The 27694-nt window shown below is 38.6% G+C and overlaps 1 protein-coding gene across 6 annotated transcripts in view; it reads left to right on the top strand.

Moving 5' to 3' along the window:
* The window catches only part of BICD1 (BICD cargo adaptor 1), a 223460-nt gene that overhangs the window by 132055 nt on the left and 63711 nt on the right, over positions 1-27694 (top strand). For all 6 annotated transcript variants that reach the window (XM_044228413.1, XM_044228415.1, XM_044228417.1 and 3 more), the window contains exon 3: positions 27458-27610. In XM_044228413.1, the coding sequence (XP_044084348.1) occupies positions 27458-27610 (153 nt within the window). The remainder of the gene's footprint in view (positions 1-27457; positions 27611-27694) is intronic.

Genomic DNA, 27694 nt, shown 5'->3' on the forward strand with positions numbered 1-27694 from the left:
CGTTAGCAAAACAACAACAACAAAAAGAATAATTAAGGTGGGTATAGTGGATTGACTAGTGGTCCACCCTTTTCACTAAGCATTGTTTCATGAAATTTGGTTTTGGATTATGTATGTGTATGCGTATCTACATGTGCACATGATTTAATATAGGTCATACAGCTCAGCCCAGGCTAATACCTGGTACCTCAGAATGTGATCTTATTTGGAGGAAGGGTTTCTGCAAATGTAATTAGGGTGAGGATCTTGAGTTGAGGTCATCCTGGAGTAGAGTGGGCCCTTAATCCAATGATGAGTGCCCTTATCAGAGGAGAAAAGGAGGGGAGACAGGAAAGAAGGCCATGTGAACACAGAGGCAGAGATTAGAGTTCTGTTGAGGTAAACTGAGGAAGGCCACTGGACTCTGGAACAGGCAAGGAAGGGTTCTCCCCTCCAGAAGGAGTGTGATTCTGCTGGAGTCTCCAGAAGGAGTGTGCCTCCAGAAGGAGTGTGACTCTGCTGGAACTTTAATTTCAGACTTTAGGCTTTTAGAACTGTGAGAAAATACATTCTATTGTTTAAGCCACCAAGTTTGTGGAAATTTGATACAGCAGCCCTGAAAAATTCAGACAGTGGGAGACCAAACAGTATGAAAGGAACATTTATTTCAAAACTGGTGAACGTTTTAAATAGAAAAAAGTATTGGGGGCGCCTGGGTGGCTTGGTCATTAAGTGTCTGCCTTTGGCTCAGGTCATGATCCCAGGGTCCTGGCATCGAGCCCCACATCAGGGTCCCTGCTCAGCAGGAAGCCTGTTTCTCCCTCTCCTTCTCCCACTCCCCCTGCTTGTGATCCCTCTCTCGCTGTCTCTCTCTGTCATATAAATAAATAAAATCTTTAAAAAATATATGTTATAAACAGGTGCCTGGCTGGCTCTGTCAGTGGACTGTGTGTGACTCGATCTCGGGGCTGTGAGTTCGAACCTCATGTTGGGTATAGAGATTACTTAAATATCTTTTAAAAACATATTCTAAAGAAGAATATGGAAACATTTTCCAATTAGTAACACATTTTAAAAATGCTTGCTAAATGATTACATGTGACATGGTTTAGAGCCAGTTCTAACCTGGCAATAAAGTGGTCCTAAAGTTAATGCATATAGACGTTTGAGACTCATAATGCATTTTTTCCTGCAGGAGTCATATGCTATGTTATGAGTTTTTCAGATATTAATCCTTAATAATTATTTTAATGTTGATTATGTAGACTGTAAATTTCTTGAAACTGGGGATTGTCCTATACATGTCTAAATTTCACTGCCTAGCAGACAGCTTTGTATACAGTGGGCTCCCCCGATAAATACTCCTTAAACAGTTCATTTTTTTAAGTACCAGTAATGTGCTATAGCAGCTGTTTTGAAGTTAAATTTTAAGTCTTGAAATTCTGGCTCTGCCACCTACGAGGTGTAAGTCTTTAAGCAAATTATGTAATATTTCTAAAGCCTCAGTTTATTTGTCTATAAAATTGTGATGATCATAATAATACCTACCTCATAATGTTGGGAGGAGTAAGTGAATTATTACATATGAAATACTTACAAAGTAACAGTACTTGCATACCAGGATGCAATACATGTTAAATATTATTAGCTCTTAAGTACATCTCCCCACCTAAATTATAAACTCTTGGAGACAGAGGCAATGTCTTATACTTTTTATAACAACAGAACCTATACAATTTCTTACATATTATATACATTCAAGGAGTATCATCTAACTAATAAAAAGAATGAATGGATGGGTGGATATATGATTACAGTACTTTCTCCATTAAAAATCAGATTTATACAGAATTTGATAACATTCTAACGTTTGTTACAGTAAAAAACGTGTTGAGAAATTAAACAGAATTTAAGACTTGTCAGAGAACTAACTACAAGTATAAATAAGAGGAGACAAGAAGCGGAAATCACTACCAATCGGAAATTCTTCACTGTATTTTAGCCCCCGGAAGACAGAGTCTTCCTACATTTCTTTGTAATTCCAGTGGTTTGCATTATGTTTGGGATAGAAAGACATGTGCAGCCTCATACATAGGAAGAATTCAAGGACTCCCCTATGTCGATTTTCCCTTTTCTGTGTGGCTCTCTCCTTTCCAGAATTCTATCCTGAAGCTTCCAGCCACCTCAGCTTCCTGAGCTCTAAACTCTGTCCGCCCACCTCAGCTGTGCCTCTGGGTTCCCTCTCCTGGCATCTCTAGGCAGAAAGTTGGGGTGTTCATAGTGCTTACCTCATCTGTTTTCCTTCTTCCAGAAATCACAGGCCTATATATGCGTGTCATTCAGTGTTTGAAAACAGCTGTTTCGTTTACTTTGTTCAGATTTTTAATTGTTTACAAACTTGAAATTCAAGTTACTTTATCATGGTTAAAAGTACAACTTCTCACACAGGCATCTTGGTTAAAAGAGCGAAAAATTAAGTCACTATAAACTGAGACTTTTAACTTCATTCAGTTCTTTTGTTGGTTAAGAGCTAAATGCTGTAATTAATGAAAAACGACAGTGCCATTCCTCAGTTTCGAAGAGGTTCTGCTAGGCAAATTTTCAGTCTCAGTCAGCAGTTTGCTTCAAGAACAGACACTTCCATCCTCACTTCCAGCTTAAGTGAATTAGAATGGAGAATGGAATTCTAAAGTATAAAGCATGTGTGCTGTTACTTGACCCAGAACACATATCTCATAGCTTGTTAGGCAGAAGGGTGAGTTAGTATGTCATCTCTCCATTTATTTGTACATTAGTTCTTCTAGCCATAGTCTGTGAGGATCTTCCATTGCTTCTCACAAATTGGCTTAAACTTTTAATAATGATATATACAGATTTCCTCATCCAAGCCCAGAGTCCATTTCTGTTTGCGTTATTTCTGTGCAATCAGTCATTTCCCCTCCAAGGTCATAGCCCTACAGTTCAATCCTACACAATCTTCCCCCCCCCCCCAAAACAATCTATTTTGATAGCACCCTGCTGTGCTGCTGGGGAGAAAAGGGTGGGAGCTGCTTCATCAATGAAATGCGTTCTACCTACTGGAAGATTTTCTTGTTTCAGAAACACTCTTGGAACTATATTGTTCAAAAATTTCAAATTTTACTTAAATGTGGTCATTGTCAATTTTACGACAGACAGAGGATTTTCTTTTCAGCATAGTGATTATAATTGGGCCACGTTCTAAAATCCATTTCCTCATGAATTATGACCAGACTCTCAAAAGCTCCTTCATGTGGGCTGCCAGAACAGCAGTTGAACCCCACCAGCTAAAAGATATTCTGGGAACTCATTTGGTCCAGAAGCCAAAGCAATACAGCTGGCATGGAATTTAGAATAAGCGAGAAGTTAATGACTAATACCACGATGGCCTTGCGGGACTCAGAGCCCTGCCGTGAGAAGCCCGGCACCGAGGCTTGAATTCTGTTGCAGTTGACAGGACTCCGGATGCTTCTGATCCCTTTCCTGGTCTGAGAGTGGCTGACGTCAGAGGCTGACAGTTTGACACTTGCCCAACTTTCAGACTTTCTTCTTTCGGGTCCCTGTATTTAAACATAACGTATTTAATTTACCCACAATTTAAGTAAGTAAACTGCGTGATGTACTTATTGATTAGGTCTCTTGTCAGCAAGGCATGTAAGTTCAAGAGAGCAGAGATCTCCATGGTCTTGTTATTGTGTTTACTATACCCTAACACTTAAAATAGTGCCTGGCACATAAGCACTCAATGAAAGGTTGTTGAATGAATAAATATGAAATATGAATCTTTGTCAACATGTGTGAGAAATATCTATTCCAGTTTAGAGGCTTATCTTTTCATTAACTTTATTGTAAATGATATTTCTGTAAACGGTTGTATCAAATTTTAGGTGTATCAGTCTTCCCCTTTATGGCAAGCCATTTTTATTTCTTATTTGAGAAATTTTCTGCTACAAGGTCCCAAACATATTCTATATTGTCTTTTAGCCCATCTTTTCCCTACTGATGTGCAATGACATCTCTGTTGTTTTTTCCCATCCATCCCCTTATCCATCTTGCCTCTGACAACGATCAGTTTGTTCTCTTTATTTATGGGTCTTTTTCTGCTTTTTGTTTATTCATTTGTTTTGTTTTTTAGATTCCACACATGAGGGAAATCATATGGTATTTGTTTTTATCTGTCTGACTTATTTCACTTAGCATTGTACGCTCTAGGTCCATCTGTGTTGTCACAAATGACAAGATCTCTCCTTTCTTATGTCTGAGTAGTATTCTTGTGTGTGTGTGTGTGTGTGTGTGTATCATATCTTCCTTTTTAAAAAAAAATTATTTTAATTCCAGTATAGTTAACATACAATATTAAATTAGTTTCAGGTATACAATATTCTATACATTACTCAGTACTCATCAAGGTCGGTGTACTCTTAATCCCCTTCACCTATTTACCCATCCCCCCACCTACCTCCCCTCTGGTAACCATCTGTTCTATATAATTAAGAACCTCTTTTTTGCTTTGTCTCTTTTTTTTCCCCTTTGCTCGCTTGTTTTGTTTCTTCAGTTCCACATATGAGTAAAATCATATGGCATTTGTCTTTCTCTGACTGACTTATTTCACCTAGCATTATACTCTCTACTCATCTGTGTTGCTGCAAATGGTAAAATTTCATTATTTTTTATGGCTGAACAACATTCCATTATATATATCTCACATTTTCTTTATCCATTCCTCTGTTGATGGACTCCTGCATTGCTTCCATATTTTGGCTATTGTAAATAATGCTGCAATAGACATAGGGGTGTGTGTGTCTTTTAAAATTAGAGTTTTCATTTCCTGGGATAAATACCCAGTAGTAGAATTATTGGATTATATGGTACTTCTAGTTTTAATTTTTTGAGGAGAGTTTTCTACACTTTCTACAGTGGCTGCACCAATTTATATTCCCACCAATAGTGCATAAGGGTTTCTTTTTATCCACATCTGTGCCAACACTTGTTATTTCTTGTCATTTTGAATCTAGCCATTCTGACAGGTGTAAGGTGATACCTCATTGTGGTTTTGATTTGCATTTCCCTGATGATGAGTGATGTTGAGATCTTTTCATTGTCTGTTGACCATCTGTATGCTTCTTTGGAAAAACGTCTGATCAAGTCCTCTACCCGTTTTTATTTTTTAATTTTTTTAAAGGATTTTATTCGTTTATTTGACAGGTCACAAGTAGGCAGAGAGGAAGGCAGAGAGTGGGGGGGGGAGGCAGGCTCCCCGCTGAGCAGAGATCCAAAACGGGGCTCAATCCCAGGACCCTGGGATCATGACCTGAGCCAAAGGCAGAGGCTTAACCCACTGAGCCACCCAGGCACCCTTCTCTACCCATTTTTAAATCAAATTACTTTTTTGGGGGGTGTGTGTAGAGTTGTATAAGTTGTTTAGGTATTTTGGATATTAACCCCGTATTGGTTATATCATTCACAAATATCATCTCTTTTCTCCCATTTAGTAGGTTGTCTTTTTGTTCTGTTGATGGTTTCCTTTGCTTTTTATTTTGGGGTAGTCTTAACAGTTTATTTTTGCTTTTGTTTCCCTTGTCTGAGGAGATATACCTATTAAAGTATTTCTATGGCCAATGTCAAGAAATTATTGCCTGTGTTTTCTTCTAGGAGTTTTATGGCTTCAGGTCTCAAATTTAGGTCTTTAATCAATTTTGAGTTTATTTCTGTGTGTGGTGTAAGAAAGTATCCAGCTTCATTCTTTGGCATGTAGCTGTTGTGAGTCAGTTTTTCTTATTTGGACCAGTGGTTGTAAAACTTTCATATGTATCAGAAGAACTTGTTAAGACATTGATTGCTGGAGTTTCTGATTCAGTAGATTTGGGTTGGGGCTTGAGAATTTGCATTTTTAACATTTCTTATGTGCTATTGATGCTGTTGGTTATAGGACTACACTTTGAGAACCTCTGTTATCAATAATATGCCTACAACATCAAGTGGTCATTATTTATTCCTTATATCATCAGATTTAATATATCATCAGATTTAAGTGGTAGTATATATATATATATATACACACACACACATCATATTAGAAGGGCAGATTTATTTAAAACATAATATGAGAAATAATTACATGAATATATAATATTTTGGACTTGAATGTTGCTTTTTTAAAGGAGTATAAATATGAATGCTGTCCTTTCAGACTTTGATAGTAGGAGTTTTTTTTAATGTAAATTATTTTCTTAGACTGAAAATATAAAGCTTTTTCCTTTACAGACTTAACTGTTATATAGGAACTATGAGTGATTTAATAGAATATTTCTATATGCAAAAAAGCATTTTTTACTAATTTATATTTACAGCTTCTGATTTGATTTTATCCAAAAGGAAAAAAATTACAGAGAAAATACTCCAGCAAAATTAGATAAATGTTTAATGCATCATTTTAATGTTTCTAACAATTTTGTAGGGGCCAGAAATTTTCCCTTCCTCTCTTCCAGGTTTTTTGGCTGCTCTAATAATTAAATTGACATAAAATAGGTTAACAGGAGACAAACAAATTTGTTACATACAGGAGCCTCAAAGACACAAGACCCAGAGACAGTGAAGGCTTACATGCCATCCTGAGCTAAGGAGAAAGGGTAGTGGTCTGGGGCTTCAAAGGGGAGGAAGACAATTCACAGGAAGATGGGTAGAGCAAATATTTGGTAAACTGGTGTTTGCTTTGCCATGCAGGTCTTTCTGATAAAAATTTATCTTTGGTATTAGCTATCTCCTGATACAGGCCTTCCATCTGCCCATTTTCCTAGGCAGTTAAGAGGAAGGTGAGCAGCTCTTCTTAAGTCTGTTGGGCCATGATTGCCTTTAGCCCAAGAAATAATCCACATGCCAAAGTGGCATTTTTGAGGTGATGTATTTTGCTCCTCCCCACTTTTACAGACAAAATTTTTTGGATTTATAATACTTTCAACTTTGCCTTCTGAGTCACCACAGATTGGATGGCTGAGACACTGGTCAGTAGCTCATTAGGAATAGAGCTGACCCATAAATAACATGGGTTAAAACTGTGTTTTTTTGTTTTGTTTTGTTTTGTTTAAGATTTTATTTATTTATTTGACAGACAGAGATCACAAGTAGACAGAGAGGCAGAGAGAGAGAGAGGAGGAAGCAGGCTCCCCGCTGAGCAGAGAGCCCGATGCGGGACTCGATCCCGGGTCCCCGAGCTGAAGGCAGCGGCTTAACCCACTGAGCCACCCAGGCGCCCCTAAAACTGTGTTTTAAAAAATCCACTTATATGTGGATTATTTTCAATAACTATATAAATTTATAGTATCAATATTTGCAGTACTGCAAATGTGCTTTCTCTTCCCTATGATGTTGTTTGTTTCTTTCTTTCTTAAGTTTTTATTTGTAGAGCATCTGGGTGGCTCAGTTAAGTGACTGCCTTCAGCTCAGGGCCTGGGATGAAATCCCTTGTTGGGAATCTCTTCTCAGCAGGGAGTCTGCTTCTCCCCGTACTTGTGCTCTCTCTCTCTCTCAATTAAAAAAAAAAAAAAGAGAGATCTACTTAAGAACAAAAATTTAAAAAATAAGGGCACATGAGTGGCTCAGATGGTTGGACATCTGCCTTAGGCTCAGGTCATGATCCCAGGGCCCTGGGATCAAGCCCTGAATCAGACTCCCTGCTTGGCGGAGAGCCCACTTCTCCCCCTCCCTCTAGGGCTCCCCATGCTTGTGTTCTCTGACTCTGTGTCAAATAAATAAATACAATCTTTAAAAAAATAAATAAAATAAAATAAATAAAAAATAAAAGATATTATTTATTTGAGAGAGAGACAGCAGGGGACGGGTGAGGGGGGAAAGGCAGAGAAAAAGGCAGACTCCCTGCTGAGCAGGGACAGATCCCAGGACCCTGAGATCATGACCAGAGATGAAGTCAGACACTTAACGGACTGAGCCACCCAGGTGCCCCTTCCCTATGACTTTTTTAAATAACATTTTCTTTTCTCTAGTTCACTCTATTGTAAGAATACAGTATACAATATATATAACATACAAAATATCTGCTAATTGAGTGTTCATGTTCTTGGTAAGGCTTCTAGCCAAGAGTAGGCTATTAGTAGTTAAGTTTTTGAGTTTTTTGGGGAGTTGAAATCCGCACGATGGGATGTTGGCGGTCCTGACCCTCATGTTGTGGAAGGGTCAACTATATGCTGAAATTCTTGGCTTTGACTTTTTAAAATGCTACTTAACTTTATGTTTGCTTAAAATTGACTTGTTTTAAGCCAGTCATGTGTTAGGCCCTAACATATATTAGTTTATGATTAAATTGGATAAAAATGTCATAATTTAGATTTATATTTTTGATTTATTAATGAAAGAGATTAAAATGATGAATTAGAACATTTTAGCATATTCATAGTACTAAAATAATAGTTTATCTTTACATTTTGAATGTAATTGATACTATATCTGTCTTATAACGGATTCTTTACAAAGAACTGTTCTGGCTTACTAAAAAATTCGCATTTTAAAAGTCTTTCAGTTTAAGTGCTTCTGGAGAATGGGAGCTTTACTAAAATCATGGAGATGAAATGGAGTTTGATGGCGATGAAATTGAATGAGTGAGGTACCACAAACAGTGAAAGCTATCTCTGACATACCTCTTTTATTTTATTATTATTTTTTTTTGTAGAGAAGAGTGGGTGGTACAGAGGGAGAGGGAGAGAGAATCTTAAGCAGAATCCCCACCCAGTGTGGAGCCTGACACTGGGCTCCATCTCACGACCCTGGAATCATGAGCTGAGCCTAAATCAAGAGATGGACGACGCTTAACTGACTTTGTCACCCAAGCACCCCATATCTCACACATATCTTGGTTAACTAAATAGTAGATAGGAACCCATTTTATCTCACTATTTAGATCACTACAGTGTTAAATAAGTAAAGCAAAAAGTAATTATTAGGACTTTTTAGGTAAAAATATGACAAGATAAAAAAAAAAAAATGAAACTTCAGCAGAATACTCCTATGAAATATCCACACACCCCCAAGCACACTGAGAGCTTGTTTGGTTAATGGTGATTCTTAAAATTTATATATATATTTTATAATATTGCCTGGGTCTTGGCCCACAGACTAAATGCAAATATTTCTCAGTCATTTTCAAGTTTGTGGCCTAAGATGCTAATTGAAATTCAGGACAGGGAAAAGACATCACTGGCTTTTGTCTATCTATGAAAGGCCTTCTTATTAGACTTTGTTTAGTATAAAAGCTTCTCTTCTCTGCCAAGTGAGAGTGACCCTATGTGTGAAGTATGTTCAGCGGGGTCTTCAAGAACAACATAGATACCAGTTGCTCACCAGCCGGAAGCCATCATGCTCTTTCTTCAAGAGGGCAGCTCACAAGCCCTATGCGCCTCTGAGCAGGTGCCAAAAGAAGATGCTCCCTCATGCTACCCAAAATGTTTTCCCAGGCCTGGGGGAAGGGAGCCATCTTTGAGCCCCTGTGTGGACCTCTGAGTCTCCAAGGAGGTAAAGCATGTTCTCATCCCTCAAACATTCCATGTTCTGCCTGAATTCATGTCCTTTCTTTGAGCCAAGTAAGGACCTACTTAGGGCTTGAGGGTATGACCCCTTATTTCTCTGTTTGCAGAATGTCCCTGGCTTCCAAGTTTGAAGGCCCACAAAATAAGGGATTCATTTTGATTTGTGGAAAACTCATTTCCACCTTGCATATTTTATTCTTTTCCTTTAAGATTTTTTTGTGAGGAGGAGGTCAGGGGTTTCTGCCTTAATGAATCCAGGAGACCAAGTCAGCGTGTCTTAATGAAAGGAGCTCAGACCTAGAGACCAGGGGGACCTTTGCCCAAACTTAGAGCTATCATTTCCTACCTCTGTGACCTACCTCAATTTCCTTACTCTCTGTGGGCCTCAGTTTACTCATTATTGTAGTCAAATATACACTACAAGTTCTTTTTACTTCACAATTTATACCCTATTTAATTACCAAATACTAATATTACATGTTAGTAATATATGGTTGAATCGTATTTTCTCTTACTGTCTTTTTTATGCCTGAGAAATTGCCTTCCGATGTCTGATAAGTTATATGTATCTGGTTAAAACAACTTTTATTAAAACATTAAAAAGTTTCCCACTTCAATGACAGTGTAAATGATTGAAAATTCACTTTGAGCAATTGTAAAATAAGTGGTAACAAAAAAAGCAGTTATTTTCATATAAGAGAAAGAGAAAACCCACAAGATTTAGAATCTATTTACCTTCACCTGCTAAAATGTTGCTGAGTGTATTTATATATACATGCATATGTATGTATATCTTTCAAATATTTCAAATATAATTGAATTTCTGCTAGTATTTCACTCTGAAGTGTATCTGCAAAGATATAATTTGTGGGGAAAATATTCTACTCCAAACATTTCTTACTGTTAGAGAGAATGGGAAGAAAAATGCCTCAGAATATTTTCTTAGGAAAGCAGAAATTTTCTGCTACGGTTCATATTCTGGACGCCTCTGTTTCACTTCAGGGCTAACTTGTGTTGTCTGCCTTCCAGTGACTGAACGGCTCTGTCCCATCCATAAGCAGGATGCAAGGGAGGAAGGCTGTGCCTTCTTAGCCTCTGCGTATTGTCTTCCTGGCTGGTTGTTGGAATTCATCCTTATTGCCCTCGACTTTGCTAGTCTTGGTCTCTGTTTCTGCTTGCTTTTACTAAAGTTGCAGCAATTTACAAGGATCAGATAATTGAAAGGACTCACATGGTTCCAAAGGGTATATTCATGTAAGGCTTTATAGGGGTAGAAACCTTTCCCGTCTTCCCTTTTAGTTTCTTTGGCTGGTCTAATAACTACATTGACAAAACACTGATTGATAGGAGACAAATTTTGCATGTAAAAAATAGGAGACTCCCCAGCAATCAGATAATTGAAGCTTACATCCTATCCTGATAGGAGAGGGGGTAGGGGCCCGAGACTTTAGAGGGTGGAAGATAATAAACAGGAAGATGGGAAAACCCAGTGTTTGGTAAACAAATATTTGCCTTGCAGGTAGCTTTCTGATATAAAAGTTCTCTCTGGTAATAGGGATAGGCCCCCTATCTAAATTCTTTTTTTTTTTTTTCAAACATTTTATTTATTTTTTTGACAGACAGAGATTTGTTTATTTATTTATTTGACAGACAAGTCCGAGGCAGGCAGAGGGAGAGGGGAGGAAGCAGACTCCCCGAGGAGCAGAGAGCCTGATGCGGGGCTCGATCCCAGGACCCTGGGATCATGACCTGAGCCGAACGCAGAGGCTTAACCCACTGAGCCACCTAGGCGCCCCCCTATCTAAATTCTTTAAGGCATTTCAGAGGGAGGTTTAAAAAAACAAAACAAACAAAAAAAACCTTAAAAAAAAAAAAAGTCTTCCAGAGTCTGCTGGATTCCTGGTTTTCTTCAGCTCCAAATAATCCACATGTCAAAGTGGCACATTCTGGGGTGGTTTATTCTGCTCCCTCTTGACTTTGATAAACTAAAGGGTGTGGTACATCAGGGGAAGAAAAACATAGGCAGACAGAGAGATCTGAGCCTTCCAGACATAGCTTCAGGGCCTTTTCTTAATCTCAGTGGATGTGATTTGTGTTTGGGTTATGAACCACTAAAATACACACAGGATACCTGCTTCCAGGGAAGCCAAGACACAAGTTTATAGAAGAGCATGTTATGTCTCAGCGTGCTCATGTAGATTAAGCCCGTTTTTACTCTACCACCCACCTCTGTGTAAAATATACGCCGCTCTCTCAGAGGCACCTGGGGAGCTCAGTCGGTTAAGTGTCTGATTCTTGATTTCTGCTCAGGTCATGATCTCAGGGTCGTGGGATCTAGACCTGCATGGAACTCCAGGCTCAGTGGGGAAACCTGCTAGGATTCTCTCTCTCCCTCCGCCACTCCTCTCCCTCCTTGCTCACATGTACTCTTTCTCTCTCTCTAAAATAAATAAATAAATATTTAAAAGATAAATAAAATTGATTTAAAAATCACTTTAATGCACACCATTATCTCCTTTTTTGTTCACTTCGTTCCCTTTCACAATATCTCTTTTCAAAAAAACAATCGATATATAGTATGTTCCGTTGGTAGTGGGGACTAAAATTACTTATCATAATCAATGACTTGGATCCTGTTGATGCTATTCATCTCTTTGGTTAATTAGATCATTCTTTACAGTAAGAGCTCAGGAAAGTATGAGAAGCCGAGGTGAAAGGGTAATTGCTTAAGATTGAACTATTTCTGGAATATTTGTGAATCCAGCCTTTATGTTCATTGTACAATGTAGATTCAAATCTGTTGTCTTACCTAAATTTCCCTTTTCCATTTAATAAATTATCACAGTAATTGTATAATCAAGGCAGCATGTGTATTTATAGTTATAAGGCGTTACTAGCAGAAAACTCGCATACCATCATTCATTACGGTGTTTTGTATCTTTAAATTTAAGAAAGAGAAATTAGAAGAAAAATCAAACAAGTAAACAAGAGGTAAATAGACTACTTTGGGAAACGATCATGGTTTCCTGATTTCAAAGTTGGTTGTAGAAAGATGAAAGATTCCAATATTTATCTGTGTAAAAAGCTTATTCGAAAACAGATCAGTATATTCAGGGTCACAAAGCCACATTTTATTGATAAAAAATAACTTGGAGCCATTGGCAGAAGTTTAAATGGCCACGCTTTCTTGTGAAATGTAATATCACAATTACTAGACCTGACGTATGCCGGATAAATACCAGCACAATGGAGTACTTCGCTGATGCAGAGTGAAATATGTTTTGTGCTGTAGCAAAGCTGTCTGTAGACTTTGAAAAAACAAAGATACTCTATGAGCAGTAGCCAACTATTTAAAATCTTCCACTCAGTCTTGAAAGACCACAGATTATATGATTGCATTTATATGAATTGTCCAATAGAGGCAAGTAGAAAGTAGATTCGTAGTTGCCGAGGGCTGGAAAAGATGGGGTGTGGTGGGAGGGGTTGTAGCTAAAAGGTATGGGATTTATTTCTGAAGTAAAAAAGATGATCTAAAATTGATTGTGGTGATGGTCTCAACTCTGTGACTGTATTAAGAACCACTGAATTGTACATTTTAAATGGGTAGATTACAGGTATGTGAATTGTAGCTTAATAAAGTTGATAGCAGGGTGCCTAGGCGGCGTAGCTGGTTAAGCAGCCAGCTCTTGGTTTCAGCTCAGGTCTGATCTCAGAGTCATGAGATCGAGTCCCACGTAGGGCTCCATGCTCAGCGCTGGGTCTGCTTCAGATTGTCTCTCCCTCTGCCCCTCCTGCTCATGCTTTCTCTCTCTCAAATAAATAAAATCTTTAAAAAAAAAAAAAAGGTGATACCAAAAAAATCTACACAAAAAGCTTTCCTGTAAAACGCATGTTCCACTCAATTAAGATAGAATGTAAACGTTTTTCTATATAAATTTAGAACAATATCTGTGGGGCACCTGGGTGGCTCTGTCATTTAAGTGTCTGTCTTCAGTTCAGGTCATGATCCTAAGATTGAGCCCCAAATCGGGCTCCTTGCTGAGCGGGAACCTGCTTCTCCCTCTGTCTCCTGCTCTTGCTCTCTATCTCAAATAAGTAAATAAAATCTTTAAAAAATAGAATAATGTCTGAATTCTTTTAATGTACTTTCTATACAAACAAAATGAGGAAAAACTATAAGCAGGATATAAGAAAATCAGTCATATATTACTTCTTTTGTCCCATTTATTTCAAATGTTTACAACAAAAGACATTTTGCTGTCAAGATTTTGCTTATGATAAATATTTGAAATGAGGCATTTAAATGTGAACTGCTTGTGAAATGGGTTGGTCATTGGCTTCTTTCTAATGGAAGCAGATATCCAATGGGAAAGATGACTTTGTTGCTTCAAATTCAGTCTAGCATCAATAACTCTTCATGGTACCACTTTCTCCAGAGCAAGATTTATATACACCTCAAAGTGAGAATGACAGAATCTTGGTTTTGGTATAGCTTACTATTCTTCTCTTTTAAGTTTGAAGTTTTTATTTACATTCCAGTAAGCTAACATAATGTAATGTTGGTTTCAGGAGTAGACTTTAGTGAATCATCACTTACATACAACACCCAGTGCTCATCACAAGTGCCCTCCTAATGCCCATCACCCAATAAATACATCCCCTGCCCACCTTCCCTCTAGCAACCTTCAGTTTGTTAGCTATAGTTAAGAGTTTGTTTTATGGTTTGCCTTTGTCTTTGTTTTCCCCTATGTTAATCTGTTTGGGGTGTTTTTGTTTTTTTTTTTTTTGATTCCACATATGAATGAAATTACATGGCATTTGTCTTTCTCTGACTTATTTCGCTTCGCATAATACACTCTATCCATGTCTTTGCAAATGTCAAGATTTCATTCTTTTTCATAGATGAATAATATTCTATTGTATATATACACCACATCTTTATCCATTTAACAGTCAATGGACATTTGTGATCTTTCTATAATTTGGCTACTATTGATAATGCTACTATAAATGTCAGGATGCATGTATCCCTTCAAATCAGTGTTTTTGTGTCCTTAAGGTAAATGTCTAGCAGTACAATTGCTGGGTCATAGTTAGTTCTAGTTTTAACTTTTTGTGGAACCTCCATACTGTTTTCCAGAGTGGCTGTACCAGCTTGCATTCCCACCAACATGTAAGGGTGTTGCCCTTTCTCCGCATCCTCTCCATCATCGGTCGTTTCCTGGGTTGTTCATTTTAGCCATTCTGACGGGTGTGAAGTGGTCTCTGATTGTAGTTCTAATTTGTATTTCCCTGATGATGAGTGATGCTGAGCATCTTTTCATGTGTCTCTTAGCATCTGTATATCTTCTTGGAAAACTGTCTATTCATGTCTTCTGTCCATTTTTTCACTGGATTATTTGTTTTTTGGGTGTTAAGTTTGATAAGTTCTTTATATTTTTTGGATACTAATCTTCTATCAGGTATGTCATTTGCAAATATCTTCTCCCATTCTGAAGGTTGCCTTTTAGTTTTGTTGATTGTTTCCTTCACTGTGCAGAAGTTTTTTTTAATCTTGATGAATTCACAGTAGTTCATTTTTGCTTTTGTTTCCCTGGTCTCCAGCAATGTATCGAGTAAAAAGTTGCTACAGCTGAGATCAGATAGGTTGCTGCTTGTGTTCTCCTCTAGGATTTTGATGGTTTCCTGTCTCACATTCAGGTCTTTCATCCATTTTGAATTTTTGTGTGTGTATGGTGTAAGCAAGTGGTCTAGTTTCATTTTTCCGCGTGTTGCTATACAATTTTCTCAACACCGTTTGTTGAAGAGACTCTCTTTTTCCATTGGATATTCTTTCTTACTTTGTCGAAGATTAGTTGATATATATCAAAGATACAGTTGTGGGTCCATTTCTGGGTTTTCTATTCTGTATTATTGATTTATGTGGTTTTTTGCACCAGTATCATACTGTCTCGATGACTATAGCTTTGTAATATAACTTGAAATCTGGAATTTTGATGCCTCCATCTTTGCTTTTCTTTTTCAGGATTTCTTTGGCTATTCAGGGTCTTTTGTGGTTCCATTCAAATTTTATGATTGTTTATTCTAACTCTGTGAACAATGCTGGTGGTATTTTTACAGGGATTGCATTAAATGTATAGATTGCTTTGGGTAGTATAAACATTTTAACAGTGTTTGTTCTTCCAATCCATGAGTATGGACTGTTTTTCCATTTCCTTGTGTCATCTTCAATTTCTTTCATAAGTGTTCTATAGTTTTCAGAGTACAAATCTTTTGCCTCTTTGGTTAGGTTTATTCCTAGGTTTCTTATGTTTTTTTGGTGCAATTGTAAATGGGACTAATTCTTTTATTTCTCTTTCTGCTTCTTCATTATTGGTATGTACAAATGCAACAAATTTCTATACATTGATTTTGTATCCTGTGACTTTACATTGTGTATCAGTTCTAGCAATTTTTTGGTGGAGTCTTTTGAGGTTTCTACATACAATATCATGTCATCTACAAATAGTGAAAATTTGATTTCTTCTTTGCTGGTTGGATGCCTTTCATCTCTTTTTGTTGTCTGATTGATGAGGCTAGGACTTCCAGTACTATGTTAAATAATCACGGTGAGAGTGGACATCCCTGTCTTGTTCCTGACCATAGAGAAAAGCTCTCAGTTGTTCCCCATTGAGGATGATATTAGCTGTGGGGTTATTTTTTTGCATATGGCCTTTATGATGTTGAGGTATGTTCCCTCTATCCTTACTTTGTTCAGGGTTTTTATCAAGAGTGGATGCTGTACTTTGTCAAATGCTTTTTCTGCATCTATTGAAGAGATCACATGGTTCTTATCCTTTCCCTTATTATGTGGCATATCATGTTTTATTTTTGTTTTTCATTTTAAGGGGCATTCTTTTTTTAAATTTAATTTTATTATTTATTTGAGAGAGAGAAAGAACAGAGAGGAGGATGAGGGAGAAGCAGACTCCCCACTGAATGGAGAGCCTGATACAGGGCTCTATCCCAGGACCCTGAGATCATGACCCAAGACAAAGGCAGATGCTTCACCAACTGAGCTACCTAGGTGCCCCCATGTGGTGTATCATGTTGATTGATTTGTTATTGAACCATCCTTGCAGCCCAGGAGTAAATCACACTTGATCATGGTGAATGATTCTTTTAATATACTGTTGGATTCAATTTGCCAGTTTCTTGTTGTTGAGAATTTTGCATCCATGTTCATTGGGGGTATTGGCTTGTAATTATCTTCTTAGTGGGCCCTTTGTCTGTTTGAGACAGAGAGTTTGAGAGCTTTTTTTCCATTTCTATTTTTTGGAAAAGTTTGAGAAAAATAGGTATTAACTCTTCTTTAAATGTTTGGTAGAATTCCCCTGGGAGATTTTGGATTCCTGATTTACTATCTTTGCTAGTCTGGTGGAGTTTTCTATTTCTTTCTGTTTTAGTTTTGGTAGTTTAAATGTTTCCAGGAATTTATCCATTTCTTCCAGATTGTCCAATTCATTGGCATATAATTTTTCATACTATTTTCTTGTAATTGTTTGTATTTCTGTGGTGTTAGTTGTTATTTCTCCTCTCTCATTTGTGACTTTATTTATTTAGGTCCTTTCTCTCTTCTTTTTGGAAAATCTGGCCAGAGGCTTATTAATTTTGTTAGTTTTTTCAAAGAACCAGTTCCTGGTTTCATTGATCTGTTCTGTTTTTTAAGTTTCTGTATCATTTATTTCTGCTCTAATCTTTATTATTTCCCTTCTTCTGCTGGCTTCCGGCTTCATTGTTGTTCTTTTTCTAGCTCCTTACATATAAGGTTAGGTTGTTTATTTGAGATTTCTTTTGCTTCTTGAGGTAGGCCTGTATTGCTGTATACTTCACTCCTATGGCCATTGTTGCTGCATCCCCCTAATTTTTTTTCAAAGATTTACTTATTTGAGAGAGAAAGAAAGAGCAAGAAAGAACAAAGGGACTGAGGGAGATGGAAAGAGAGAAACCTCGACAGGCTCCACACTCAGCACAGAGCCAGATATGGGGCTTGATCTCACGACCTTAAGATCATGACATGAGCCAAAATCAGGAGTCAGACACTTAACCGACTGAGCCATCCAGGTGCACTTGCATCCTAAAGGTTTTGGACCATTGTGTTTTCATTATAATTTGTTTCCATATATTTTTTACTTATTCTTTTATTTTCTGGTAACCCATTTGTTCTTAGTAGCATGTTATTTAACCTCCATGTATTTGTGGTCTTTCCAATTTTTTTCTTGTGGTTAACTTCAAGTTTCATAGCATTGTGAACTATGCATGTGAAACTACACATGGTATGATCAATCTCTGTACTTGTTGAGCCTGACCTGTGACCTAGACTGTGATCTTTTCTGGAGGATGTCTCATGTGCTTTTGAAAGGAGTATGTATTCTAGGGGCACCTGGGTGGCTCAGTGGGTTAAGCCTCAGCCTTTGGCTTGGGTTGTGATCTCCGGGTCCTAGGATTGAGCCCCTCGTTGGGCTCTCTGCTCAGTAGGGAGTCTGCTTCCCCCTCCCTCTCTGCCTGCCTCTCTGCCTACTTGTGATCTCTCTCTGTGTCAAATGAATAAATAAAAATCTTTAAAAAAAAAAAAGAATATGTATTCTGCTGCTTTAGGATGAAATGTTCTGTGTATATCTGTTAAATCCATCTGGTGCAGTGTGTTATTCAAAGCCATGGTTTCCTTGTTGATTTTCTGCTTAGATGATCTGTCCATTTATGTAAGTGGGGTGTTAAAGGTCCCTACTATTATTGCATTACTATTGATTATTTCCTTTATGCTTGGTATTGTTTTATATATCATTGCTCTTGTTTGGGGCATAAATACTTCAATTGTTAGATGTTCTTGGATAGTCTCCTTTATTATGATATAGTGTCCTTTTTCAAATCTTGTTACAGTCTTTGGTGTAAAATCTGGTTTGTCTGATATAAGTATTGCTACTCTGGCTTTCTTTTGACTTCTAATGGTAAGTTTTTAACTAGGTGTGCTCTGGTCTACTTGTTAAAAGAGACTTGATGCTATTTCCACTAGAGCTGAAGCTTTGTAGCCCTGTGTGGTCAATAGAAGTGGTATGTGGAGGTGGTTTATGCTGATCTTCTGTGGGAGGGGCCCATTGCATTTGTTCTCAGGCACATTTGCCCAAGAAAAGCAGCACCTGTAGAGCACGGTGGGAGTGGGGCAGGGGGTTTGGTGTAAGTGCTTTAGGCTGCCACTGTTGGCTCTATGTTCTTATTGAAGTTAGTTTATGCTGAAGAGTGGAGGAGAGAAAGGGCACCAGCCTCCTCCCTCGGCTTCAGAGAGAGGAGCTTGCACCCACCTGTCCAGGAAGCCCCTCCAGAAGAGTAGACGATCTCCTCTCCTGTATTCTAGGCATCCCTCGGATCTGTTCCTCTACCTTTTCTTTGTCCGTGACACTCCAGTATTGCAGGCTTTGTCACTCTTGTATACTCACTCATTCATGGCCAGTCAGGACCTGATCATCTTGTCTTAGCCTTTTTTAATATCCATCTACTTCTCTACTTCTAACTTTATGCCATTATTTAAATCTGATGGTCCATTCAGCCCTTGACAATCACAAGGGATAAGGAACTCAGTGGTTTATCTCATTCAGCTGTGCAGATACTATCATTTTCTACTGTCTCAAAGTAACATTTTTCAATGATTTGGTCTGTGGGTTGTTCAAAATGTTTCTTTAAAAGGCAGAAGTCTTGTGGTCAAATAAATTTAGCAAAGCCTGCATACCATGTCTTGCTCTTGCAAAGTCTCAAAGAACACTAGCAAATGAAGGTCTCTGAGAAGCCAAGAAGTGAAAGAAGGAGGGGCGGAGGAAGAAAGAGGAAAGGAAAAGAAAAGAAAGGAAAAGAAAAAAGTTTGAATGACTCCTAGTAACCCTATATAGAGCTAGCCTACTTTAGAATTCACTGTGGGAAATGCTGTCTTGAAATTATAATACTCTCCTCTTTCCCAGTCATGACAAATCTCCTTATATTTCCCTTTTCTTCCTCAGCATGTTTGTTGTAAGCTACATTTCAAATTTGCCGTAATTGTTTTTCCTATTTATTAAGTCTGGAATGCATTTGAAGATGCTGATTCTTTGGTGCTCTGGATATTATGTTTTCTTCACTGATAGCTCTCCTATAGACTTGTGAAGTCCACATTACCACCTGAAAGAACAATAGTATTTGTCTTACTGTGATTTTGGATTAAGATCTTTCTGTGTCTATCAGTAGTTGTGTTGTTCTGTCCCTCATTAATTGGTACCCATTCTTATAAGAGATAGCGTCACAAGTCATATCAGTAATTACCTACAGTAATTGAGTTTATGAAATCTTTTCTTAGTGAAAATTTCTAGAAATGGAATAAAGTATAAATATACATGGAATGGGTATTACCAATAAGGCCTTTTCAACTCTAGAGAATTTTACATGGGACTTGCTTTATAGGTATGTTTTGGGTGTGTTCTTTTTTTTTTTTTTCAACCTATGAACTTACAAGTATAAAATATGTTCATCCCTAAAAAAGATTTCCCCCATTTCCTACCACTAATCCTATCCAGGTTGGAAGTGATAACTTGAGCTCTAGGATACAAATACCATGACTGATATGCCCACCCAGATCCTGGAGCACTGTGGTGAACAGTTCCTCACAAAGCCCCTGTTCTCATGGCTCTTACATCTAGTGGGGGGGGAAATAGCCAATAAGCAAACAGGTAGTGATAAACACTTTTCAAACCATTAACACAGGGTAATGTGAACATGACTGAGTGGCAACTTCAGATCAAATGATCAGGGAACGCTTCTTACAGAGATGGCATTTAGGTTGAAATCCTAGTGAAGCGATAGCAATGTGAACAAGGAGAAGGGAATTGAAAATGCAAAACTCTAAAGCAGGACCCCGCTTGAGGTGGTTAAGAAACCAAAGGCCAAGGAAGGGAGTCCTTCCTTGGTGAGGAGGAGAGAGATGATGAGCTCTTTAAGGCAGGCAGGGGTCAAGGCAAATGGGGTTCTGTTCACCCTGGTCAGGATTTGACAGTCTTTAACATATTGGCAATATATTGAAAGCCGAAGACTTGGACAAGGTTTCCTTTGGGGAGTGAGTAGCCAAAAAGGGAGGGCCTCAGTATCCGTTTAGAATAGTCCACATTTAGAGGTTGAGCAGAGAAGGAAGGGGAGCAAGTCAGAAGGGACTGCAACAAAGCAACCGGTGAGATTAGTTCAGATGTACGGAAAGCCGACAGGAGAACGTGTTTCAAAAAGGAGCGAGTGGTAAATGCTGTTGAAGACATGGAGTTAAAGGAAAACACAGGTGCTGAATTCAGTGGCAACATGCAAATCGTTGATGACTTTGACAAGAGCAGGTTCAGTGTTCATCAGAATGGACTGAAGACAAACATGATCTGAGAATGCTCATGGGTATAGAAAAAGAAATACAGATAGAAAGGTCAAGGTTTGCTTGTTTTAAGGCAGGATTTATTATCTTTAAACTGTGTAGAGTAGATTGGAAGAAATTAATAAAAATGAGAATGGGAATAGGAGCTACACCTTCTTTCTTCCCTTCCTTCTCCCCATACTACCACCACCAAGGAAGTGTGAGGCAAGATTCTTAGGAGGGAAGGAGAAACTGATAAAAGGAAAAGAGAGAAGCAGGAAACTTAACTACATTGTGGACACAGAGTATGGCCACTATTTTAAAGCCTGTTTGAATTTGAGAGAGTCAGGACTTTTTTGGTTTTTTAATTGATTCCTCCTACCAGACACCATTCAAATCTACAAGGCAATCCTCCAGAAGCGGTTCCCCCTACAGGAAAAGAAGGAAACAGGGAGAAGTAAATAAACTTCACCAAGGTTAGTAAGTGTTGGAGTTTAGCTGTGAGCCTGTTTAGCTTTGGGCATGCAAGGCGGACTTGGGCTTTATGATCAAGAGAGAGGGATACACAGGAGTTAAATGTTTGTAAGACAGTGTGTGACAACAGTGGGATTGAAGCTGGATGAAGAGGGAAGTGAAGACCCAAGGTCATAGATAATGAGCCAGTTGGTGGTCAAAGGTGGTAGAGTGGCTGGGTTAGGAGAACTGGAGATGATTTGGAAGACTAGGCAGTATGATTATCGGTGACAACCTCCCCGGGTGAGTGGTTGATGTGGGATAGAAGAGCAGATCACCTGAGCTAAGGCTGAGGAACTGAGGGGTCAGGACCTGTCCCATGGATCTGTCCTCCATAAGCCTCATCCTTCTCCTTTCCTTGCAAAAGAGAAACTCAGAGCCTTGCGCTCGTGGCGTCCTCATAGAAGTGTGTGCTTATCTTAGGGCATGGAGAGTTTGGGCAGTGCAAGCAGCAATATCAGCAGGCTCCCTTGGGTTAAAGTGTCACTCCTTTCCCTCTCTGTCCCACACCCCTAAACTACCCTAAGCCAGGCATTCTTGGCCCCAGGTCAGAGAATTCTTGGCTGGGGAGAGGCAAATAGAACAATGGTTCACTCCTCTCACCAACAAGAGAAGTGTTCATTTTTGGCCAAGTGAAGAAAGAAAAATAAAATAAGCAAATTGCCTGGCAGCGGCAATTCTCTGGGAGAGAAGTAAGAAATACCCCATCCACTCCCCTCTCCAGCGTCCTCCCCTTGGACCAGTGCAGCTGTCTTCCTTGACTCCACTCACAGATCAGAAGTTCCCATGTTGACTATCCAAATTAATGCTACTTACAATTGTTTATAAGCCACATCACTAACCCTTGCATTCACTTTGTTGTAGATGTCTTTTCTTCTTACAGCTTGGTTTAGGCACTTTTATCCTTACTCTTTTTTTTCTTCGTTTCTTAAGTCAGTCATTCTAACTGCAGTGTCCTTCAGCATTCCCTGTCTCCCTCACTATGGGCTCTTGGAACGGCTGCTCAGCCAATTTTCTGGGGCGCTTTCTTCTTACAGCCCACCCTCCCTGCTCTCAGCAGGGTCACTTGCCAAAACATAGATCTGATCACATGGATGCTTTGTGTGAAAGACTTTGATGGTTCTCCAAATTATTTTAACATTGAATTTCCTGCAAAATCGTCTCAAGTTGCTTTGTTCCAACAACACCAAACGGCACTATTTTCTAAACCACAGCACAGTTAAGAACTTTAAAGATTTCATTTATTTATTTGACAGAGAGAGACACACAGCGAGAGAGGGAACACAAGCAGGGGGAGTGGGAGAGGAAGAAGCAGGTTTCCCGCTGAGCAGGGAGCCTAATGTGGGGCTCTATCCCAGGACCCGGGGATCATGCCCTCAACCACCCAGGAACCCCCAGTTAAGAACTTTAAAGATTCTAAGCACTAAAAGCATCTTGTTTCTTTTCCTACCCCATAGATTAACAACATGAGTCTGTAATTAATTTAATTTTATTGTATGGAATAATGTGTAACTTAGACATAAGCTGAAAATAGGCTATTTTCTAGATTTTTTGAATTTCTCTTACTGTTTCTCTGTTAGTGCCCTTTGCTGATCCCCCAAGGAAATGCCCAATTTGACGACTGGGTATTTTAACACTGCCCTCAATATAAATATGGCTCTGCTTTTGTTTCAGAAGTTTACTTCTGACTGGAAAGTCTGTCCTCTTATCGATTATGTTAACTCCCCTTGTCCTTCAAGGTTCTGCTCAAATGTAACTTCCTTTGTAAAGCTTTTGCTGACTCATCCAGGAGTAACTGATCGCTCAGCTTTGTGGTACGAACCTCTAACAGCACTTGTTCTGTTGTGTTATGGTAAGTTATCTGTGTGTCCGGCATCTCTGCTCCTGTCCCCACGTGACATCATCAAATCCTCACAATTACCACAAAATGTTAAGTATTAGGGTCCTCATTTTACAGATAAGTAAACTAGAGGGTCTGTCGCCCATCTTGCACAGCTATTATTAAGACCTCATGTGACCATAAATATAATTAATTTATAAAGGACTAAGCTGTAGAGCTGGGAGGCATCCTTTTTTATACATTACTTTTGTGTGGTAACAGATGTTTATATTTCTTTCTTTCCAATAATAGAATTTATTATTTCCACATAAAGAAATCCTTTAAATAGCAGTTAAAACTAAGAACGCTGCTGGTGCAAACAATGAGGATAGCCTGCCCCAAAGGTCTCAGGTTCATCTGACCTTCCTGAGGAGGAGCTGGAGCCCAGGGCTCTGGAGGTGAAAGGCTAAAGCATTCCCTGGTTGCACCTATTTCTCCCTTTTCTCACCTGCTTTATTTGTCTCACTCCCATTATTCTTCATGGGGGTTTCTAGTAGAGCTCAGCACCATCTTATCCCAGGAAGAAGAAATTGTCATAGATAAATTTATGATGATGAGTGGCACAAAAAACAACAGGAGCAATCTTTAAAATTTTTTATGGAAGCAAAGAACATTGCCATAGAATAGAATCTTCGGCAGTTCAAAAAACAGGGACTTCTAGCAAAATTCGTAAGATGGGTTTTCTTCCTTTGGTCCTATGTCTGTTTTGTTGTTAGCTAGTCTTTCAACTTAGCCGGTCTCTCAGCTATGCTCTTGCTTTTCCTTAATTAGCACCAGGAGTTTTCCTTAGCTCTTTTATGACTTATTTGTTAGTGATCCTCATTAGCTTTGCTGTGGCCTTAAATCTGTTTGACATTTACTGTCTCACTATATAGGATTTTATGGTTAATTCTCAGTGTGTGCAAGCTAGGCTTCTGGTCATTACATTTTTTACAATGTATGCATTCACATTTTATAGAATCTCTTGTATCTTAACATTTTCTTTATAATTTTGTATCAATGCTGGCATCCAGTTTGTCTGGTTTCTTCATATCTTTATGCAGGTAAATACAGAAAACTAAATAAATATATATCACTTAGTTAATGGTAAGTTTCTCAAGAAATAAAAAAATATTATATTAAGGTTTCATGTTTCTGCAAAATAAAAGAATTTAATGAAAGGTTGTAATTTGGCTTTATACCAGACTCTATTTTTCATTCTTTTCATTTATTGGACACATATGCTCAAAGTATTATCTAAGGACTAGGGAATAAAGTAACATTTCTGCCTCCAAGTTGCTGGACTATGTAGTGAAGAATTATAACAGGTCTAGTTATTTCATAGATCTAGGTATGTTTTATTTCAAAGTGTGTTATTCTCCCTTTGTTCTCCACTCTAAAACAATACAAGACAAAAGCCATCATCCCAGCAATAATATTCTTCTTTAAATTTTGTGTTAACCATTTGTATTGCTGTAATTTGCCAGGAATTAGGGACACATTGATTAACAATACAAAAAATGTTCATTATGTTCAAATCAAACAGGAAATTTAATAAATTAGCAAAAAAGGTAAGTAAGTGGTTTCAAGTAATGGTTAGTGCTGTTCTTTCAACAGTGATTTTTTGAGTATCTACTATATGCTAAACGCTGATATATAAAGTAAATCATGTAGGATGAAGGCCAGGGAGCTGTCTCATCTTAGCTGTTCAGGGAAGGCCACTCTAAGGAGATGACTTTTGAGTTGAGTTGAGTTGAGAGTTGAGATGACTTTCGAGTTGAGATCTAAGTAGAAGCAGAAGAGTTTTTTGACCTGGGTCCTAGGAGTCTGTGGATAGAATTCAGGAAACAGGGCGGGATGCTTGGTTGGGAAAAATCATTCCATTTCTGGTTTTGCTAGACTGACTGAAATTTAACATTTTCTTCCATTGGAATGTATCCTATTTGAATACCTCAGCAGTATTAGCATTGCCTGTGACTTTGTGATCAGTATTTTCATACCACATCTCAGTTCTTGCAGGTTTTTTGAAATACCTTCATTGCTTTGAAATTATGGTATTTCTTAGATCAGCCATTAATCTGATCAATACATTGTATAAATCAAGTAGCACACATAATTACAGTATTGGTTATGTACTCCTATATAATCAGCGAACACACAGAGCCTTCGTACAATACCCCATGATTCTGTGGACCAGTCGTTTGGGTCGTACTCAGCTGGGCAGTTCTTATGGACTTGCCTGGGGTCACTCCCATGGCTGCTATCACCGGGCATTCCACTGAGCCAAACAGCCCATCAAACTTCACTCCCATCAGCTGCTGGTGCTGACTCTGGGCTGGGCCATGTGGCTTCAGCAGGCTGGCCTGGGTTCATCATTCCGTGGCAGTGTTCCAAGAGAGCAAGGGTCGCCAGGCCTCCTGAGGCCGAGGCTCAAAAGTCCTCCTCACTTCTACTGCCTTCTGTGGGTCAGAGCAAGTCAGAGGCCCGCTCAGAGTCAGTTTGAGAGGAGGCTCCACAGGGAAGTATAATTAATTTAGGACCATTACTATGATAAACTACCTGATTACCATATCATAATTTCTTAAATATTGTATTGACTTAATTCTAATAAAATCGGTATCCTTTCCTTTATAATCCTGTCTTTTATGCTACAAGTAAGGAAAATTTGGCTGGGCCAAAGAATTAAACTGAGCTAAGACAGATAAACAAGAAGAAAGCATACAAATGTATTTAATTGTTTTATGTGTACACAGGAGTCTTTACCAGGAAAATAAAGACCCAAAGAAACCGTTAGGCCCCAAAACTTTTATGCCTTTTTTACACAAAGAATGATGAATTGTGGGGATGTGACAAAATATGATAAATTAGGCTAGGGGCTGTAATGTAAGTTGTAGGACAGGGACTAGGAAATGTATGGAGAAACTAATGGAAGATCAGGGTTATTTTTTTTTTTTTTTTAAGATTTTATTTATTTATTTGACAGAGAGAAATCACAAGGAGACGGAGAGGCAGGCAGGGAGAGAGAGAGGGAAGCAGGCTCCCTGCTGAGCAGAGAGCCCGATGCGGGACTCGATCCCAGGACCCTGAGATCATGACCTGAGCCGAAGGCAGCGGCTTAACCCACTGAGCCACCCAGGCGCCCCGATCAGGGTTATTTTATATGTTTGTTTGTACAAGTGCATTTTGGTGCCAACTCCCAGTGTCTGCTGCTAAGATCGTTCTTCTCTTCTGGCACAGGGAGAGCACCTTTTTTAGGAGCAATTTTGTGTCCTGCTTTTAGGTAGAAAGGAGGAGGGCAGAGAGCCCTTCCTGCATCTCCTATTTCCCAGGGGCCTGAAGCTCAAAATAATCAGTATGTCAAAGGGGCATATTTTGGGGTGACATGCTCTGAACCCTTTCACTTCCCTTTAAAATACTATCCTGACAAGATCCTCATCACCTTCAGCATGTTGCCAAAGAGAACCATCATGCAAATGATGTTAAGAACCCCAGATCTGGAGGCAGGAAGTTCTGGGAGGGGAAATACAAAGTGCAAAGCCTCAAGGCAGGAGTGAGCTGGCAAGTCCAGCGAGGTCGGGGAGCACAAGGAAAGCTACTGAGGCTGAAGCGAGTGACCAAGGGCTGAACAAAGGCAGGTCAGACCATGTGGTTTGTTGGGGAACTTGTGGTTGGACACTCCCCCACACCCCCCAGAGTATGGAAAGTTGGCACTATCTGCATACTAATCTATAGTTTTCTTTAATATTTCATAATATGCTGTAGCTATATTTCTCTTTTAATACATAAAGCTCCTCATTTTTTCTCATTCTTTTACATAATTTTATAATGTTCATTTCAATGGATGTATGATTATTTCATTGTTTCCCTGATAGCAAACATTTAGACTGTTTCCAATTCTTTGTGTAAATATACAGGATTTATTTTTCTCTTTTATTTACCTCTATGAAAATATACTTTAGAGTGATTTTTAGATGTAGAATTGCTGGGTCTCATTTGTGTGCTTTAAAAAGTTTTGACAGATGTCACTACATTGCCATTCAAAAGAAGGTGGTCCTGACTTCCATTCTATGAGGTGTTTTATTACCTTTAACAACCAAGAGATCTGCACATTATTAACTCTAGAATAAGAAAGTTTTATATTGACTGTTTATTCTGTTGTTTCAGAACAATGAGATGGTGGAGCTACAGAGAATACGGATGAAGGATGAAATCCGAGAATACAAATTCCGAGAGGCCCGCCTCCTTCAGGACTACACTGAGCTGGAAGAAGAAAATATCACGTTGCAGAAACTCGTGTCCACATTAAAGCAGAACCAGGTAAGGTTCAAGAAATTTTTTGGCTACACTCCAGTTGGAGCCACATCTTCTGACCACTAAGGTTAAAATCTTCTTTCTCAGAAA

This window comes from Neovison vison, chromosome 12, assembly GCF_020171115.1.
Source record: "Neovison vison isolate M4711 chromosome 12, ASM_NN_V1, whole genome shotgun sequence".
Lineage (NCBI taxonomy): Eukaryota > Metazoa > Chordata > Mammalia > Carnivora > Mustelidae > Neogale > Neogale vison.